Source organism: Spermophilus citellus, assembly GCF_964194105.1.
Source record: "Spermophilus citellus genome assembly, chromosome: 3".
Lineage (NCBI taxonomy): Eukaryota > Metazoa > Chordata > Mammalia > Rodentia > Sciuridae > Spermophilus > Spermophilus citellus.
This window is the reverse complement of record NC_138184.1, coordinates 73165952-73185769: the sequence shown is the minus strand read 5'-3', so window position 1 is coordinate 73185769 and position 19818 is coordinate 73165952. Positions and strand designations below refer to the sequence as shown.

At 49.5% G+C, this 19818-nt stretch overlaps 1 protein-coding gene across 5 annotated transcripts; it reads left to right on the top strand.

Annotated features, from left to right (window-relative positions):
- The first annotated feature begins 29 nt into the window (after window positions 1-29).
- LZTR1 (leucine zipper like post translational regulator 1) lies at window positions 30-19133 on the top strand. Of its 5 annotated transcripts, none has more exons than XM_081286249.1 (21): window positions 30-1191; window positions 1601-1663; window positions 5574-5630; window positions 8652-8731; window positions 9147-9255; window positions 9831-9914; window positions 10680-10737; window positions 11401-11540; window positions 12522-12723; window positions 13125-13280; window positions 13701-13811; window positions 14556-14648; window positions 14801-14896; window positions 14984-15134; window positions 15404-15573; window positions 15750-15906; window positions 16712-16838; window positions 16938-17087; window positions 17741-17846; window positions 17915-17995; window positions 18229-19133. In XM_081286249.1, exons 1-21 carry the CDS (start codon window positions 992-994, stop codon window positions 18343-18345), a joined length of 2508 nt encoding a protein of 835 aa, XP_081142375.1. In that variant the 5' UTR covers window positions 30-991; the 3' UTR covers window positions 18346-19133. The 5 variants fall into 5 exon arrangements, with proteins under 5 accessions (XP_081142375.1, XP_081142376.1, XP_081142378.1 ...); XM_081286250.1 differs by having other exon boundaries at window positions 14981-15134; window positions 15795-15906; XM_081286248.1 differs by having other exon boundaries at window positions 32-1191; window positions 14981-15134.
- Window positions 19134-19818: the final 685 nt, after the last annotated feature.

The following is a 19818-nucleotide window of genomic DNA, read 5'->3' as shown; positions in this document are numbered from 1 at the left end:
ATCTGTGTGATTCCAGTGTAATTGGGCCAACACAAGGACAAAAGCAGACCATATGATAAACAGGTTCACCAAGGAAGTTAAGCTTGTGAGCACCCTAAGGAGGTAGCAACTGATGCTCTTCTTTCCACAAGGTCAAGGAAAGTATCTCCAACAAGTGCCTTTGGATCTTAATTTGAAAAGAAGAGCATTTAAGTAAAAAGGGACAGCATATGCAAAGGACTTGGGATAGAACATACATGTTTCTTCAGAGGTCATCTGCAGCTCATGCCTAAAACTTTGGGGGCTCTAGGATCTGGGTCCTAAGACATACCATGCTTTTCATAGCACTTGGAGCTTTCTGAATCCTCATTTAGCAGGTGAAGAAGCAAAGGGTCTGCTATTAAGTGGAATAAGAAGTCTGAGGCGCTGAGCTAGACTTGCTTCCCAAAGGGGAGATAAGGCGGCCGGGGGCTGGAGGCGGAGGAAGGCGGGGCGGGTGGAGGCTGGTCTCGAAGAGCAAGCAGGAAGAGAACAAACAGCTCGGCCGCCAGCGACCCGGAACCCTCCTCCATCTAGGATCCCAGAAGCTGCAGACGATCTAAGCAGGAGCCACGCGTAGGCGCAGGGCATGCCGGGAACTTCGAGTCCGCCGCCGCTTAAGATTAACCGGCGGGGTGGGCCTGGAAGGCGCCGGGAAGTGCCGTCCTGACAGATTGGGGGTGGGGCCACCGCATTTACCGGAAGGGGAAACCTGGGCCCTGTATTTCGCCAGAAGTGCTTTCCGCAGTGTTACACGTTCCCGGCAAGGTCAGCCACCAGATTCCACACTTACCCCAGCTGTCATGAGGAGTGCTAGACTCGTCGGGAAGTGTGGGTTGCCTTAATCGTGACGCTAGCCGGAAGTGCGGCGCCGTTGGCGCAGGGCTCGCTGGGAAATGTGGTCCCTTCTGGCGGTCCGGGGCGGTGGCCGCAAGACTTGCAGACAGGGTGGCCAATCCCGCGTGCACCCGGGATGTCTGGGCCGGGTGGCTCCGGGGGCCCGATCGGGGCCGGGGCCCTGGCAGGTGGGGCGCGCTCCAAGGTAGCTCCGAGTGTCGACTTTGACCACAGCTGCTCAGACAGTGTCGAATACCTGACGCTCAACTTCGGGCCCTTCGAAACAGTTCATCGGTGGCGGCGCCTCCCGCCCTGCGACGAGTTCGTGGGTGCCCGGTACGGCGGGATTCTGAAAGCACTGGGAGTGAGGAGGTCCCAGGATGGGGCCTTGGGGCGAGGCTCGGGCGTCAAGTCCTGGAGTAGAATCTGGTAGTGGGTCGGGTGGTGTCCAGGGCAGAGAAAGGTCTTTCTAGGTAAACCCAGAGTTGGGTGACTCTTATTTCTCTGTAGTAGGGGTCCCACTAACTTTGTGGTGGGGTGGGAAGTCTAGAAAATCCTCTGGTGGTGTCGAGCATCCCCATGTACAGGGTCCTTTGGGGTTGTGGTGGAATGTAGGTCTCTGTAGTTCTTGGCAGTTGAGAGATATTTTCTAACTTCTGTGGCAGTACCACATGTAGTCCCATTCCTTGGGTGCCACCCACTAGTGTCCTGGCTTTACCACCATCCACCTCTTTTTTCTTTCTAGGCGCAGCAAGCACACAGTGGTGGCCTATAAAGATGCCATCTATGTATTTGGTGGGGACAACGGGTGAGTCTAAGTATCAGGTGTTTGGACCAGGTAGGGAGAAGAGTGTGGTCTCAGATTGGACCTGTGGAGCTCCACTGCTATCTTTCCAGACATTAGCTAAGTACTGTAAGCTTTAGTTTACCCTCTTTGGGGTTACCTGCATTTACGTTGCAGATTGTGGTGAGAATTAAATGAGATCCTGCCCTCAAGTCCTCCTCACAGCATTTGGTGGGTAGCGCATGCTCAGTCCCTCTTGTTTTGAGTGAGTAGATGTAGCTTTTTTTTTTTTTTCTTCCTACTTTTATTTTATTTATTTATTTTTATGTGGTGCTGAGGATCAACCCAGCGCTTCACCCATGCGAGGTGAGCACTCAGCTGCGGAGCCACACCACAGCCCCAGATGTAGCTTTTTTTTAAATATGTATTTTTTAGTTGTTGATGGACCTTTATTTTATGTATTTATATGCAGTGCTGAGAATCAAACCCAGTTCCCCACACTAGGTTGATTCTCAGCATGCTAGGCAAGCACTCTACCACTGAGTCACAACCCCAGCCCTAGATGTTGCTTTGAAAAACACATATGTACCCTTGCTGCCAGCCTTGCCAGTCACTTTTTTCTTTCCCCAGACTTCCCTCTGGGCTTTATCCACATGCTTACTCTGCAGCCAAAAAGTATGGAGCAGTTTTATTTATTTTGTACATCTTCCACTTTTTTGTGAATGTTTTCCTGTATTGCATAGACTCCTAGCAAATAACTTGATAATGATCTAATGTTCAGTTGGTGGGCACATCTCCATTCACATGAACTGCCACCAGTTAAATTGTAGTTAGTTTCTCTGTGCTGAGGGTAGAGTGTCTATACATTATCCATCCTGCTCATGAGTCCTAGTTCTGCCTTTCAGCCTCAGAACCTGGCCTGAAGCCCAGAAAGGGCATTGTTGGGGTTGGGGATTTAGCTCAGTGGCAGAGTGCTTGTCTAGCATGTGCAAGGCCCTGGGTTCGGTCCTCAGTCCTGGAAAAAAGAAAAAAAAAAAAAGCCAGAAAGGGCATTGCAGCCTTAGTCCTGTAGGACTCCTTGGGGGCGCTGACCTGAGGTTGGAGGGGTAATTTGCAATCATATCACGACCTGCACACTAGACAGAAGGGCCTCCTTGGCCATGATCCCCTGGTATCCAACCTGTTTCTGCTAGTCTCTTTTCCCAAGGGCAGTCAGGGAGATCTATTTACAAATACAAGTCAAAGTATATTCCTCCTCAACTCATAACCTTGTGACATCTCTCTACCTCTCTGAATAGAAGCCCAAGTTCTCATGACAGTCTGTGATACCTATACACTTGTGCCTCCCACTGTTCCTCTGCCTATTCCTTTGCTGCACAGGGCCATGCTGGCTGTCTTGCTACCTTTAGATTGTTCCCAGTATGCTCCTACAATAGCTCTTTACATTGGCCATTCTCTCCTTTTCACACTTCCTGCCTCTCTTCTGATCCTCCCTTTGAGTAAGGCCTTTCTTCACTTCCTTTACCTTTTGCCACCTCCATTTGTCCCCGAAGCACACAGATGTTGGATATAATCTGTGTCCTCTGCTATGTCAAGGCCTGTACTCCTTTCATCCCAGTATCCTAGCACCTAGATAATTCAATAAATGTCAAAAAGTGGGATGAAATAAGAAAGTGGCATCTACTCAGAGATAGTTATTGGAGCCTTAACAAGAATCTTCCAAACCAAAAAAGGCCTTGATGTCAGGCACAGGGTAGTAGGTGGGAAATGGGGAACCTCTGTCCTCAGGAGTATTCTGTAGCGGGTAGTTGTGTAATAACTATGGAGCAATAAGTAGAATAGTCTTTGCTATGATGTGTCAAAAGATAAAATCACCACAGGGCTGGGATTGTGGCTCAGCGGTAGAGTTCTTGCCTAACATGTATGAGGCACTGGGTTCAATTCTCAGCACCTCATATATATAAGTAATGGTTCATCAACAACTAAAAAAAAAAATTTAAATAATATAAAATTACAACTAATTAATTATAGAGCTCTTTGGCTTTTATTTTTGATTCATGAATTGAAGCAGCCTCCATTCTACAGATTAGAATGAGAGTTCTCACTAGATAAGAGCAACCCAATGGGTCTTTTAAGGTGGGAACAAGGAAACCGAACAAAAAGCTGATTGGTTAACATTAGGTTACTTCAGGTTACCTTTTTTTATAAGGGTTAAAGCAGAGGGGATTTCCTTATTACACTAAAGGAGGTAGACTGGAATTGATTGTTTTTAGGAAAAACTGATCTGTATTGGGATTTCTCTGCTTCTTTAAAGTTCCAGTTTATGAAGCATTTGGCATGAATACCTTCTATTTTGGTTTGATTTCTAGCTTCCCATAATTTTTTTTTTTTTTTTTTTTTTTTTTTTTTTTTTTTTTTTTTGTGGTGCTGGGGGTTGAACCCAGGGCCTTGTGCATGCAAGGCAAGCACTCTACCAACTTAACTATATCCCCAGCCCAGTTTATTCTTTTTTTCTTTTCTCCCATATTTTTGTTCAACAAAGGAGACACTAAGAAACAGGTTACAAGGTGTTGTGATATACAAAGCATGATGGTGCATGCCTATAATCCCAGTGATGACTCTGGAAGCTGAAATGAGAGGATTGAAAGTTTGAGGCCAGCCTCAGCAATTTAACAAAATGTTGTTTCAAAATAAAATAAAAATTAAAAAAAAAAGAGAAGGAAACAGGAAATTTATCTTCCTTAGGTTGCAACTTTGTAGCCTGTCAGTAGACTGTCAGATCAACGAGATCAAAGAAAGATGGCCTCCTCCTGGGGCAGGATTGGGGATGGGGTGGGGAAAAAAGGAGGATGGGGAGGAATTAGCCATAACATTAACTTGTCAGCTCCTGAATTCCTGGCTGTATGGCCTCAGCTACAACCTTTTTTTTTTTTAATTTTTTTTAGTTGTAGTTGGCACAATGCCTTTATTTTATTTATTTTTATGAAGTGCTGAGGATCGAACCCAGCACTTTACCACTGAGCCATAACCCCAGCCCCCAGCACAACCTTTTATCTCCCAGGCTGTTTGTTCTTCTTTAAAATGGAGTTTGGAGGGCACCCACCTAGTATAGATGGAATGAGACCTCAGGGGGCACCTGGCATAAGCCCCACCTAAAGCTGGTGCTGGGCTCCTGTTGCTTTGCAGCCCTGTAAGATGGTGCAATGACCAGTGAATTTGTTTCCCATTTTATTGTATATGTAATGTAATTGTTATATTGGTTTTGCAATTAATAAAGAGATGTTAGAAAGATCAGAGAGAGGCAGAGAAGCATCTCATTGTGGTAGTGCAGCATCTGAGGGAAGGGGGTTAAGGCAAGTGAGTGGGGATTCTTTTTTTTTTTTTTTTTTTTAAAGAGTGAGAGAGGAGAGAGAGAGAGAGAGAGAATTTTTAATATTTATTTTTTAGTTCTCGGCGGACACAACATCTTTGTTGGTATGTGGTGCTGAGGATCGAACCCGGGCCGCACGCATGCGAGGCGAGCGCGCTACCGCTTGAGCCACATCCCCAGCCAAGTGGGGATTCTTGAAGCTGGGGTGAATGATGAGTCTGGCCTTTGGACTATTTCACATCCTCATGGCAGCCCCTGAGTAGGCTCCTAGTGGCTGGGATCATGCTTTGGTTCTGACTCCATGTGGGTTAACCTTGCCTGTGTGGCAGCCCTGGTTCCCATATCAACTGGGAAGCCTTCTTGGTAGTCATCACTCTTGTCCCTCAGGCATCAGTTGGTTGTCTTACCCTGGCCAGGTCCAGAGGTAAGTGAGCCACCCAAAAATGGCCCTTTCTGTTATCCCTTGCAAGGTCTGCATGCAATACCCATCTGTAGAGTCCTGGTAGGGCAATGCTCCACAAAGCACACCTGGCTAATGCCACCCTCTCTCTGGCTGCCTTTTAGGAAGACGATGCTCAATGACCTCCTGCGTTTCGATGTGAAGGACTGCTCCTGGTGCAGGTGGGCAGCCTTCCATGCTCTAAGACTCTGTCTTTCCTTCTGTGCTGTGCTGGGACTGGTTGCTGGCAGAATCAGCTGATCCTGGAGAATCAGAGAGAAGGATCAAGGAGGAAAGAACCAGAGCCCCTGGGCCTTTGGGATGCCACAACCAGAATCTCTGAGTATTTTCCTGCATTTCCTAGGTTTCTGTTCTAACTACCACAGTGATTGATTATTCTGTGATTGAAACTAAGGGGTCTATTTGATCTGTCTGTGAGTCCCCAAATTCTGCTGCAGGAGAGCCCCTCAGTTACCAGAACTTCTCCTGGGCCAGGGATTCCTGTGAGATCTGACTTGAGGCAGGGGAGGGTATCAGTTAATGAGTCCTCTCAGGATTGACTCTGTGTTGGTGCAGGAAGCCACCCAACGGCTAGCAGCAACGTCTTTTCTCCCTTCCCTGCTCCATGGGGCCCATCTTCTGCCAGGAGACCCCACACTGGCAGTAGGGTTAGGGTCTAGCTACCCAGAAAGCCAAGACATATGATTCCAAGTTCAAGGACAGCCTGTATAACTTATTGAGACCCTATCTCAGCATGTACACCCTTACCAACCCCTTCCACACAGACATCTGTCTCAGCTGTGTGGCCTCCAGTGAGAGACACATGCCCTTTCTGAACACTGCATATTTGTGCCCATCCGCAGTAGTCCAGCCCCTGCCTGGGAGCAGCTCACAGCTGAGGGGGAAATATGAAGTATCTCCTAGAATCAGGAGATACTGGGCTTTCTGAGCTCTACCATTTTCTCAACAGAAACATAAACCCATGGAGCCCATTGTGGCACCACACTCTATTCTGTGGGCCATTCCCTTGGTCCCAAGCAGCCCTTTGGGGTGGGGTCTTATTGTCCTTTTTGCCAGAGGAGGATGTCAGTGCTCAAAAGATGCCAGAACCCTTAGCCACACAGGGCTGCACCACTTGGCATCACCTACCATATCCCCAGGAGCTTTGATAGCACTTGGAATAACTGTAGAAGTAGATATGTTTTTTCCTCTTTATGATACAGCTGTTAACTGATTGATTTTAATTTTTAAAGTCATTAAGGAGCCAGGTGTGGTGCTACACTGCTGTAATCCATCCCAACAACTTGTGAAACTCAGGCAGGAGACCAACCTCAGCAACTTATTGAGACCATGTTTCAAAAATAAAGCCAGGTGCCATGGTATATGCCTGTAATCCCAGTGACTCAGTAGGCTGAAGCAGGAGAATCATGAGTTCAAAGCCAGCCCCCGCAATTTAGAGAGAACCTAAGCAACTTGGTGAGTCCTTGTCTCTAAATGAAATATAAAAAAGAGGCTGGGGTGTGGCTTAGTGGTTAAGAGCCCCTGGTAAATAATAATAATAATAATAATAATAATAATAATAATAATAATAATAATAATAAAATAGAAATGACTGGGGATGTAGCTCATAGGTAGAGCACCAAAAAAAAAAAAAAAAAAAAAAAGAAAAGGAAAAATCACTCTTAAGGCTAGCTGTAGTGGCATACATCTGTAATCCTAGCTACCCAGAAAGCCAAGACACATGATTCCAAGTTCAAGGACAGCCTGTATAACTTACTGAGACCGTATCTTAAAATAAAATTTAAAAAAGGCTGGGCATGTAACTGAATGGTAAAGTGTTTGGTTAGCATGTGCAAGGCCCTGGCATTAATACCCCACTACTGGGAGGGAAATCACTCTGAAGATTTTATAATTCTTTGTCAAACTTTTCCCAGAAAATGAGCAGCACCAAATAATCAGTGCAAATGGGTTTTTAGTTCAGTAAATAAAATTTAGTGACCCCATGCTGCAGATACTTAGTGCTGCTGAGAATGGCCCTAGTCAGTCCTAGTGTAGCATGGGGTCACTAGTGATGTTCTACTGTCTAGTTGAAAATGCAAGTTACAAAATATCCATCTCATTGATTTTATTAAAAAATTCTTTGGGGGGCTGGAGTTGTGGCTCAGTGTTAGAGCACTTGCCTAGCATATGTGAGGCACTAAGTTTGATTCTCAGCACCACATAAAAAATAAATAAAATAAGGGCATTGTGTCCATCTATAACTAATTAAAATATTTTTTAAAAATTCTTTGGGGCTGGAGCTGTAGCTCAGTGGTAGAGCACCTGCCTCACACATACGAAACACTGGGTTTGATCCTCAGCACCACATAAAAATGAATAAATAAATAAGTAAATAAGTAAATAAATAAATTGTGTCCATGTATAACTTAAAAAAAAAAAAATTCTTCACAGACATGGTTCAGAGTTATGGAGGGAGGACTCCTAGCTATTGACAGTGATTTTCTGACAGTGGAATTATGCAAGAGATTTGGTGCCCATTGCTTTTTTTTTTTTTTTTTTTTTAATTTCTATGAGCCAGGTGGGATGGCTAATCCTAGTGGCTTGGGAGCCTGAGGCAGGAGGATTGCAAGTTCAAAGCCAGCAATTTAGCAAGGCCCTAAGCAACTTAGTAAGACCCTATCTCAAAATAAAAAATAAAAGTGGCTGGGGATGTGGTACTATTTACTTAGTACCAGGGTTTATTCCCTGGTACTAAGTAAATAAATAATAAAAAATAAAGTTTCTATCAGATGTGCCACTATTTTTTTTTTTTTAACAGTATTGGGGGTTGGGGATAGAAGCCAGAGGCACTTTATTCCTAATCTACACTCTTAATTCTTTTTTGAAATTTTGAGATAGGGTTTTGCTAAATTGCCCAGGCTGGCCATGAACTTGTGTTCCTCTGGAATTACAGGCTTATATCCCCACACTCAGCAAGTAATCACCTTTGAAATGCAAAATTAAAAGGAAACTAGGTGCCATGGCCTACCCTGTAGTCCTAGCACTCAGAAGTCTGAGGCAGGAAGATCTCTTGAGCTCACAAGCTCAAGGCCAGCCTAGGCAGTAAAGAGACATTTAAAAAATTGAAGTGTGAGGGTTGCCACCCTGTGCGGACACGGACTATCTGGCTGATCTTGGTGATACCACCCTTGTACCTACTATAGGGCCTTTACCACTGGCACCCCACCAGCCCCTCGATACCACCACTCAGCTGTTGTCTATGGGAGCAGCATGTTTGTTTTTGGTAAGTAGCCTTCTACTCCCTGCTGGGCCTACAGCTGCCCTGTCCTCCTGCCAGCCTTCTCCTAAGATGGGTCTTCTCATATCCTAGATATCCTAGCAGATACTTTCTGTTCACTCCTCAGCTTTGTCCACTGAATTGCTTTGAACTCCTGTACTGGGCAGGGGACCCCTTTCCCTAACTGTCCTGAGCCCATGGGGTTGGGTCATCTGCCTCTGTGAGGGCTGGAGCAGGAAACAGTGTCCTGTTTATCTCTGTATCCCTAGAGCCCAATACCAAGGCAGGCAGATAGTTGGTGCCCCGGTAATTTATAGGTAGATTTCCAGTTGGTTCACTTCAAGTGGGGCCAGATTCTGTCCCAGCTCCTGGAGTTTGAAGATATGCCATGAGTGTGATACTTTTGCTCTCTCTTTACCAGGGGGCTACACTGGAGACATTTATTCAAATTCTAACTTGAAGAATAAAAATGACCTCTTTGAATATAAGTTTGCAACTGGCCAGTGGACAGAGTGGAAAATTGAAGGACGGTGAGAGACTGTGGGACCAGGAGGAGCCTGGATGGCAGCAGGCCTGAACTTGGCTTTCTCTTATGTTTCAGACAGGAAGCCCAAGGCCGGGAGAGGCCTGAGGGCATGAAGTAGTCAGATAGTCAGGAGTGGTCACTTACCCCAGGTATCCATATTCAGTTCTGGATGCCCTTCTTTTGGAAGAAACCTGAAGCGTTGCTTTGTGAGTACCCCCTTTGGTATTTTGTGGAAGCTGAAAGATAATACTCTGCCTCTGTGAACATCTGAGTTTCATTTTTGTTTTTGAGGTGTTGAGTATTAAACCCAGAGTTTCATGCATCCTAGACAAGTGCTCTATCACTGAGCCATATCCCCAGCCTTATATCTTGTTTTTGTATCTAGCTATCATCCAGGCCTCACAAACCTACCTTCTGGTTCTGTTGCTCCTTCCCAGTGCCCCAGAAGTGGCCCTCAGAGCCCCATTGTCAGGAATATGTGACCTTAGCAGTCCAGCTGTGGTTTGTATCCCACTATGTGGGACTGTAAGCTCTGTCCTTTATTGGATGGCTTCCTTCTTCACTCCCTTTTCACTTTAGGTTGCCAGTTGCCAGGTCAGCTCATGGGGCCACGGTGTACAGTGACAAGCTGTGGATCTTCGCTGGCTATGATGGCAATGCCAGGTAGGCAGTGGCCTGGCCTGTGTACCCCATCTCTGAATGTATGTAGGTACACAGTGAGCTTTCCTGGAATTTGAGAGCTCAGTCTAGGAAAGGTCAGCCAGGTGGATTTTGAGTGCTACTCTGGGGGATTCCCAGGAGGGGGCATGGATGGAGAAGAGGAATTTGGGTAAATGGAGGTGAGACTGCTGAGTGGGACCTGCCGCTAATCCTGTGGCCCCTTGATTAATCAGATGAGGTTATTTGGGTACCACCAGGAAGAGGGACCCTGAGGGGCTCAGTACATGGGTGGGTGGGCAGTGTCAGGGCATAGACCCAGCCTTAGGTTCCTGCCTATATCACAGACATTTTCCTTCTAAATTTAGTAAATTAGTTTTGCTATATTTTTCTGATTACAAAAGTAGTATGTGCTCATTCCAAACTTTAGCATTGTAGAAATTCCTAGTGATACAGTGGTAGTGGTGATTTTTGTGGTATCTACAGTCTTCTCCTTGCTGTGGGGGAAAATAGCTGAAGAAGCTGTGGCCCTGTTCCACTGTGCCAGATGTTGTATATGAGGTTACTTGTTCCTATCTGGGTAGGGGACCTGGAATGGCAAGGATTTGGTGCAGTTCCTGCTCCCACACCCAGCTCCCATGTCAAAGCTTCACAGGTAGTCCCCTACTTACATGGCAGGTTGTTTTTCCCTGCATTCATTTGCCCTGGCCAGGGCCTGGTCTACCCTAACAGCCAGATCCAAAGGAATCTGATCCCACTGTCCTAATGCAGGTTGAATGACATGTGGACGATTGGCCTCCAGGATCGGGAACTCACGTGCTGGGAGGAGGTGAGGTGCCCAGAGAGCTGCTGGGATAAAGACAAGGGCTGCTGGGGGGTGCAAGAAGCCAAGGTAGGGTGGCAACAGAGGCTGCTTTCTTGCCTTTGCCAAAGCCCAGCTTCACTGTCCTCCATGACCTGGCAGGAACCTCAGGACCAATTCTAGCACCAATTGCACAGTGACTGAAGACTTAAGTCTTCCGGCTGAGGATGTGGCTTAGTGGTAGAGTGCTTGTGTAGCATGTGCAAGGCCTTGGATACAGTCCCCAGCACTGAAAAAGGCAGGGGGTATGACACTGAGTTATGGATGGGCAGAGTACTGTGTGTTGTGATGATATATATGAGTCTGGTCTAATCTACACTTATTTGAACATAATGAGGACAGCTTGCTCTCTGGTGTCCTAATTACTGGAGTTTCCCCTAGGACGTTCCTTTCCTTGTAGAAATGTATGACTTTTAACCTCTAATGATTTTACCCTCATGGTTTTAACCCCCACTGGTCAAAACCATACTCACGTATGTGGATGAGATGGGTTATAAGCTGTTCAGCAAAAACTGGTCTATGAACCCTCATTCACAAAGCTTCAAGAATGAAGGTTCCACCCTATAAGTACATAGATATGTGAGCTGAGGTCCTGTGAGAGCCTTGGACTGAGTTGCACCCCCATCCTAGGTGGCCCAGAGTGGTGAGATCCCACCATCTTGCTGCAACTTCCCTGTGGCTGTGTGCCGGGACAAGATGTTTGTATTCTCAGGACAGAGTGGAGCCAAGATAACCAACAACCTCTTCCAGTTTGAATTCAAGGATAAGACGTAAGCACTCTGCTTGGGGAGGAGGCATAGTTAATGTCCTAGCCTGTTTCTGATAGCCATGGTAGCCCATCTTTCCAAGCTCTCACATATAGCAGGAATATATAGTCTGGAGCAGGGATGTGTGGCACACCCACCAGGCCCCTCAGGTATGGCTGCAGCTCAGCAAAATAGGGTCTGGACCAGGAACCCTGGCTGAGCCTCCCTCTGGAGGACAACTCCTGCCCTGTGAGTGACTTGATCAGTCCTACCAATAACAAATGGGACTGGTACAGCTGTCCTGTGATGGCAGAAGATGGGAGGATAGCTCAGGCCCTGAGAACTTCTGACCTACACTGTCCTTGGCTGCCAGTTGACTTTTCCCCTGTGATGGGGCTGTGTCCTCTGTCACTGGGAGTGAATGGAAAAGAGGGAACATGGGCTTTGGAGGTGACTCAGGAATTGCCCTTTAGATTAGGGATAGGTAGGAGGAAGGGCTGGTATCCCTGGTGGAGAGAAACCTCTTTGGGTGATGGGCAGGGGTTGGCAGCATACAGCCACATGGATCTATTAGCCAGGATCTATTTTGGTTCTTCAACTTACTTAGCAAAAGAGACAATTTGCTGGAGATACTGTAGGAGCAGCATTAGCATGTGGGATCCAGAGTGGGGACTTGGCAGTCTGCTCAGCAACCCACAATGGCACAACTCCATTCCCCAGAGAGCAAACTGCCCAGAGGTCAGTTTCCCATATCATCACTGCTTCCTGCTTCATGTCAGAGGAAGGGGGGCTTGTGCAGGATCCCATGAAGTTGGACAAGGCTGGTGGTGCCAGAGCTAAACAGGGCATGGAATTCTGGGGACCCATAACCAGGCTCTCCCTTGGGATCCTGAGATGGTCACCACAGGAGTTGCAGGGGGACTTCACAGGGGAACTTGTTGTGGGGAAGCTTTGGTAAGGAACACAATTCCTACCCCAGCACTAGTTTACTGTTGTGTGCTCCAGGTGGACACGTATCCCCACTGAACACCTGCTCCGGGGCTCCCCGCCGCCCCCACAGCGGCGCTATGGACACACCATGGTGGCCTTTGACCGCCACCTGTATGTGTTTGGGGGTGCAGCTGACAACACTCTTCCCAACGAACTGCATTGCTACGATGTGGACTTCCAGACCTGGGAGGTTGTCCAGCCCAGCTCTGACAGTGAGGTGAGCACTACCAAGCTATGGAGTAGGGGTTCCAGGGGGTCCTGACCCACTGGCTGGATGCCAATGGCTCTCACAGCCTCAGGGGGCTCCCAGGGTTCCAGAAAGTCAAGAGGAGCAAGGCCAGGACACCCTGGGCCCTCAGCCCTGAATGCCTACCCCTCTGGCTCTAGCTCCTTCTGCAGTCTTCAGGTTTTTAATATTCCATGTTCCATCCTGTCTGCACTGTGCTGCTGTCCTACAAACATTATGGGGAAACCTGCTTTGATTGCTGCCTGGGCTCACCTTCACAGCCCTCATCCTGTTCTTTTTCCCTCCTTCTAAACCCACAGCATGCTCTGGCAGGGATGACAGCCTACCCAGCCCTTGCTGACTGGTCACATGCCCACGTTTCTCCCCACCAGGTTGGTGGGGCTGAGGTGCCGGAGCGAGCTTCCACTTCCGAGGAAGCACCCACCCTGACCTCTGAGGAGCGGGGTAGCTTCAAGAAGTCCCGGGATGTGTTTGGCTTGGATTTTGGTACTACCTTACCTAAGCAGCCCAGCCAGCCAGCCTCAGAGGTAAGGGGCAGAGACACTTGTTAAGGCTCCATCACTCCTTGAAGCAGATACTATGATGAACCTATCACAGATAGGGAGAAGGAGGCTCTAAAAACTGTTCAGAGTCACTCAGCAAAGGAGGCACAGGGCCAGGAGCCCATGCCCTGTTGGCTGGACCAATGTCCCTGGGGGCTCCAGACTTTGCCCTCTGGGGTCTGTTCATCCTGAGGGTCTCATATCCCATTCTACCCCACTCATCCACATGGCCCTGGCTTCCACTGTTGTCTGCAATTGCACTCAGGAAATTTGTAACCTCAGAGACTGGGCTGTTTGGCCTATCCTTCACAGTCATATCCTTGCCCATGGCTTAGCCACCACCAACCCCAGTGCTGGAAACCATGCCCCATCCCTTCCCCTCTGCCCACTTGTCACCCTCCTTAGCTGCCCAGCGGGAGGCTCTTCCATGCAGCTGCTGTCATTTCTGATGCCATGTACATCTTTGGGGGCACCGTGGACAACAACATCCGCAGTGGGGAGATGTACAGGTTCCAGGTATGTGGCTCATGAACTTGTAGGGCTTACTGGGATGGACAAGCCCCAGTGATAGAACACTGAAGCCCAGTAGGTAGGGGCAGGGCTTGTCCAAGGGTGCCTGTTGATTACTGAGCCTGATGGGATGGAAGCCTCTTTAAGGCCAGTGATGGGGGGTGATGGCTCTAGGTTGAAGGAAGGCTGAGGTGACACTAGGAGTAGGTCACTGACCTTCAGTGCAGAATGGACCAGGCAGACCCCCAGCTTCAGAGCAGGGTAGGGAAATGTGAGGGAATAAGCTGACCTCGTAGACGCAGCCTGGCTAGACTGAGCACTGGGACCTCCAGGACACCCATAGCTTAGAAGAGGGTAGACTCTGGATTGATACTACTTTCCATGGCAGCTTCTTCCCACACTTGGAAGAACATGTGGTCCAAGCAGGAGTCCATGGGACAGTGCAAGACAGAGGTATACTGGTGGAGCCAGCATGAGTGCCTAGGTCCAGGCAGTGGAGATGCTACAACCCTGCCAAAGTCTGGGGAACTAGCTTAAGGCAAGGAGTGGCAGTGAGAGTACCCTGCTGGTGTGGAACCAGTGGGCAGTTGCAGGCACTAAGGCCCAGAGCAAGGCATGCCTGTGGGTAGAGAGATAACTCCTCCCTTTCCTCAGCCAGGCCTATCTGCCTTTGCACTCTGTGGGATAGCATAGGCTGGACAGGTGCCTCAGGGTTGGCCTGCATGGCAGCACTGGGGTCTTCTTCTGCAGTTCTCCTGTTATCCTAAGTGCACGCTGCATGAAGACTATGGGCGGCTGTGGGAGAGCCGTCAGTTCTGTGATGTGGAGTTCGTGCTGGGTGAGGTGGGTGCCCTTTCTTAAGCCCAGCCCCATTTGCTGAGTGGGAACTTCTCTCTGAGGCCCAGCTGACCACATAGTGGTGACTTCCCTAGCCAGCTGGCCCTTGTCCCTTGGAATGAGGCTCCTATACCCTTCATATGTCATTCTTTATGTAGAAGGAAGAGTGTGTGCAAGGCCACGTGGCCATTGTCACGGCAAGGAGCCGCTGGCTCCGCAGGAAGATCATGCAGGCACGTGAGCGATTGGCTCAGGTAAGATTTCCCTCTACTGCTGAATTGGGTAGCTGTGTCCATTGTTCACTGGGGTTCCCTTGAGCTCCTTTCTTTTCCCCTCAGAAGCTGGAGGAGGAGGCAGCCCCTGCTCCCAGGGAGGTTCCTAGTGGAACACGGCTGCCCCTGCTGCGTGTGGCCATTCGAGAGGCTGAGGCCCGACCCTTTGAGGTGCTCATGCTGTTTCTGTACACCGACAAGATCAAGTACCCAAGGAAAGGTCTGCATGGTGTGTGGGTGGTACAGTAACAGGGCAGGGGGTGACAGCAGAGCTAGACGGTGGGTATGCTAGTCAGAGGGCCTTATAGACAGACCCTCTGAGGCTCAGAGGCTGTGGTCACTCTTGATTACGTGTGATCACAGCAGCCAGCATGGAACCCAGCTGACACTCAGCAGTCCTGACCCAAATTCATCTGTGAGGGAGCCCTGGGCTGTGTCCCTAGGCTTCCCTTCCTGGGATCCCTGAGGCTCAAGGACTTTTGGGTGCAGGCCATGTGGAGGATGTGCTGCTCATCATGGATGTGTACAAGTTGGCGCTAAGCTTCCAGTTGTGCCGCCTGGAACAGTTGTGTCGGCAATACATTGAGGCCTCTGTGGACCTGCAGAATGTACTGGTTGTGTGTGAGAGCGCTGCGAAACTGCAGCTGGGACAGCTCAAGGTGCGGGCAGGGGTTAGTGCTACTGCTGGGATCATCTGCCAGCCTGGGGCTCTGCTGGATGGGGTGGGGCATGCATGCTCAGGCTGGGTCCCAACTCTGCTCCCTGCAGCAAGCCCCTTGCCCAGCTTGGGGCCTTGGGCTGACCCCACTTGCCTGCCCGGGCCTGTCTGTCCCAGGAACACTGCCTGAACTTCGTGGTGAAGGAGTCCCACTTCAACCAGGTGATCATGATGAAGGAATTTGAGCGCCTCTCATCCCCACTGATAGTGGAGATTGTAAGGCGGAAGCAACAGCCACCCCCTCGCACCTCCTCAGACCAGCCCATGGACATTGGTAGGGAACCCTTATTACCCTGCACTGTGGGGAGTGATGGATAGTGTTGGGTAGAACACTTAAGAGCCATGGAGGGCACTTGCTAAGCTCTTGGGACACGGGGTGGGTCTGTGGCCATGTGCTGCTGGGCACAGGGGCAGGGATGGACAGGGGAAAGCAGGCTCCCTCATAGAATCTCCCCAGTTCCCCCAGGGCTTTCCATAGCAGGCTATGCAGCAGTGAGCCTGGATTCCCTAAGCCCATTTCTGGGTTGAACATGGGTACTTCTTTCTGCCTGGACCATCAGGTCTGATGGTTCAGGGTCAGTGATCAGCCACTGAACATTTGTTTTAGACACAGTGATGGTTGAGAACAGCCTCATATACTCCCAGTGCTTTCTTGTCTCCTCTCACTCTGAAAGAGATGTTACAGGCTCCTTCTTTCTCCCAATGTTCCTTGGAGCCCATGCTGACCCTTGCCACTGACCCTTGGTCATATCTGGAGACACCAGAGGTCAAGTGATAGGCCCAAAGGAGGACAGAGTGGGCCAAGTTGTGGAAAATCAGATGTTGGTAGTGGCAGGCCTTGGAACTATCTTTGGGAATGCAGAGGTCCAGCTAGCCTGGGGAACTGAGAGGAAAAAATAGAGACTGGAGGCTCATCTGGCCTTGGGAAGCTTTGTACAGGGCAGCAATGTGGGCTGACATGCGGAGAGGCAGTGCCTGTGGGGTCCTGAGAGTAGAATATAAAATAGCCTCTTTGATCAGGGTCTGCTTGGGGTGTGGAGGGGCCACCTGCTCAGGGTCCCTCCACACCTACCTTCCAGGCACATCTCTGATCCAGGACATGAAAGCATACCTGGAGGGGGCAGGTGCAGAGTTCTGTGACATCACTCTACTGCTAGATGGGCATCCACGGCCAGCTCACAAGGCCATCCTGGCAGCCCGCTCTAGGTGGGTCGGAGGCCTATACAAGAGGGCAGGGGAGAGCCCAGGTGTTGGCTTCCTTCTTCTGAGAGATGGGCATTTGCATCCCCTCCCCCCCCCCCCCAGCTACTTTGAGGCCATGTTCCGGTCCTTCATGCCTGAGGATGGGCAGGTGAACATCTCTATTGGGGAGATGGTGCCCAGCAGGCAGGCCTTTGAGTCCATGCTGCGCTACATCTACTATGGAGAAGTCAACATGCCGCCTGAGGACTCCCTGTATCCTCATAACTCAAGACACTCTCTGGTCAGCACTGAGGGGTCACAGTACCTGCCCTTGGGCTACTTTGGGGTCCTATTGCCCTGTCTTGGCCAGATGGGGGCGGACCATCTCTGCATTCTAGAAGATATCTCAGTGCCTGGTGCAAGGTGTCTAGAGCAGGTGGGCAGCTGGAAGGGAGGGTTCGTATCCTGGGAGAATGGTGTTGGCCATTGTTCCCTGAAACAGGCAAGCAGGCAGATAGGAAGTGATTTCTCTTACTTCACTTCAGTGGTGTCAAAACCTTTTCCCCCATTCTTTCCAGTGCTGGGTGTCTAACCTAGGGCCTCATGTATGCCAGGCAACTAACTGCTTGACCACTGAGCTACATTCCAGCTTCTTCAGTGGGGTTTGAACATGAGGTACTAGAATGCCTGTTGGCTAGTGAGGCTATGGAGAAGTTCTGCAGATGTGCATGAGAGAATAAGATTTGTGGTTTTCTTTGGATCTTGGATAAGACCTGTTTAGAGAATCAGCCAATATCTGCATCTGGATGAAGCTCTAGCCCCTGGTGTATGAGGCTCCTGAAGCACATTCCTAGGGGAGAAAGGAGAGAGCAGCTGGGTGGGCATATGGGCTTCCCTTGGTCAGTGGCTCCTTAACCAGCTCCCAGCTACCTTTTTGCTGCCCCCTACTACTATGGCTTCTACAACAATCGGCTGCAGGCATACTGCAAGCAGAACCTGGAGATGAATGTGACTGTGCAGAATGTGCTGCAGGTATAGCCCACCTCTCCCTCTGAGGGTAGGGGAGGTGGGACAGTGCCTCAGAGTTATTGCCATTGCAGATCCTGGAGGCCGCTGACAAGACACAGGCACTGGACATGAAGCGGCACTGCCTCCATATCATTGTGCACCAGTTCACCAAGGTCAGGGCCTGTCTTGATCCAGAGCTCATGAATTCAGCCCTCCTCATCAGTACTTCATGGAGGTGGGGGGTGCATCTGGGCTGGGCCAAGCAAACTATACCCATTGGCCACTTGTCTGGTCCTCAGAGTCTGCCCAAGCCCAGAGAAGGTTGGGCCCCAAAGAACTCAGCCACCCACCTTGGCCCTTTTAGGAATCTGGTTGTCTCATTTTGGCATTTTGGTCATCTGTACAGGTCTCCAAGTTACCCACACTGCGGTCACTGAGCCAGCAGTTGCTGCTGGACATCATAGACTCTCTGGCCTCACACATCTCTGACAAGCAGTGTGCAGAGCTGGGTGCTGACATTTGAGAGCACCATTGGTATCAAACCAGCATGGAAAATGATGCCAGATTGGTTGGCCCACTGCAAAGATTGCTCTGGCCATTCCTGTGTCTGCAGTGTAGCTGTTCCTGTGGAGTCAAGGATCAGGGTGCTCAGAGCCTCCAAATGGAGCTCAGCAGGTGCAGGGGACCCCAAAAACCTCATTTCATTGATGTGGACAAAGGACCCACAGGGTTGGAATAGTGAAATAGATCCCCTTTTAAGCTGTTACCTTTTCCTGGGTGGGAGGCCATGATTGAAGTGACTGGGACACTACAGGAGACAGGGGACCTGGGCATCAACCAGTAATGGGGAGATTAGAAGGTTAACTTCAGAGTTGGGCATGGGCTTTGGAACACTCAGCCTGGCCCCTGTGGTCTTATGGATTCAAGAGTAGTTTCCTGTTGTAAGGGCCCCTCTGACATGGTAAAGGGGGCTTGGCAGAATTACTGTGGCATAAGGGAGTTCCCCTGCACACTGCCCCACAACTCTCAAGAGAAGTCCATGTAAAGAGTACCTCTGCCCACCAGGACTTGGGAATACAGACCAATGACAGGAGGTCTGCTCTTGACTCTGGAGACTAATTTTGGAGTGAAGAACCCGAGGTCAGATCCCAGCGCAGCATAGTCATGCTGGGCTAGGAATGGCTTCCAGAAGGGCTGCAGATTCCCAACTCATCTCTGTGTAAGGGCAAAGCAGAAGTTAGCAGAGATGCCCCCAAGTATTTAATCTGTCATGGACATGCTTCCATTAAAGTCAAAGCAGTGCTACCCACACACACTGTTATTGTCTCCATCACTGACCTGCGGTTCTCAAACTCTGTGCCCTCCCACAGTGCAGCACAGGCTGTGCAGCAGCCTGATGGTTTAGTTGACCCCCAGACACAGGTTCAGCCAGCCTTGCCTTTCTATCTATATATGCCCTCCTACCACCTGGTGTCACCCAGTCAAGAGAGAGAAAAAGTATAGGAGGTGTCCAGGCTGGCCCCTCCCCAAGAGCCCTGTAGTAGGGTTTTTATAATCCTGCACATCTCTGTTGGGTCCCAGAGAAGGCTACCCTCTTGCCTGGGCAGGGAACTGAGGAAAGATAAGAAAATCATCCTATTATCCAAATAGAACCCATATCAATCCATTCTGATGGAGGAGGCTCAGTTGTGCTTTTCCAGGAACCAGAATGCAGGACCTGCATTGTCCTATCAGGAAGCCAGAGTGTACCTTGGGAAACATCTGTTCTCTTTCTGACACATTTCCCTCCTCTGGTTGAGCTCCACCCAGACATGGTCCTGCCATGGGCCCCAAGTGGCTGCAAATAGGTGGAGGTAGGGTATCCTTGCAAGATAAGCAGGGAAGTGAAGGAGGTGTGGGACAGAAGCTGAAGCAGGTGGCTAGCTGAGTGATAGTCCCTATGAAGGAGCAGCAGGCTAGAATTGAAAAGACAAGGGGCAGCCTGGGTTGGGCAGTA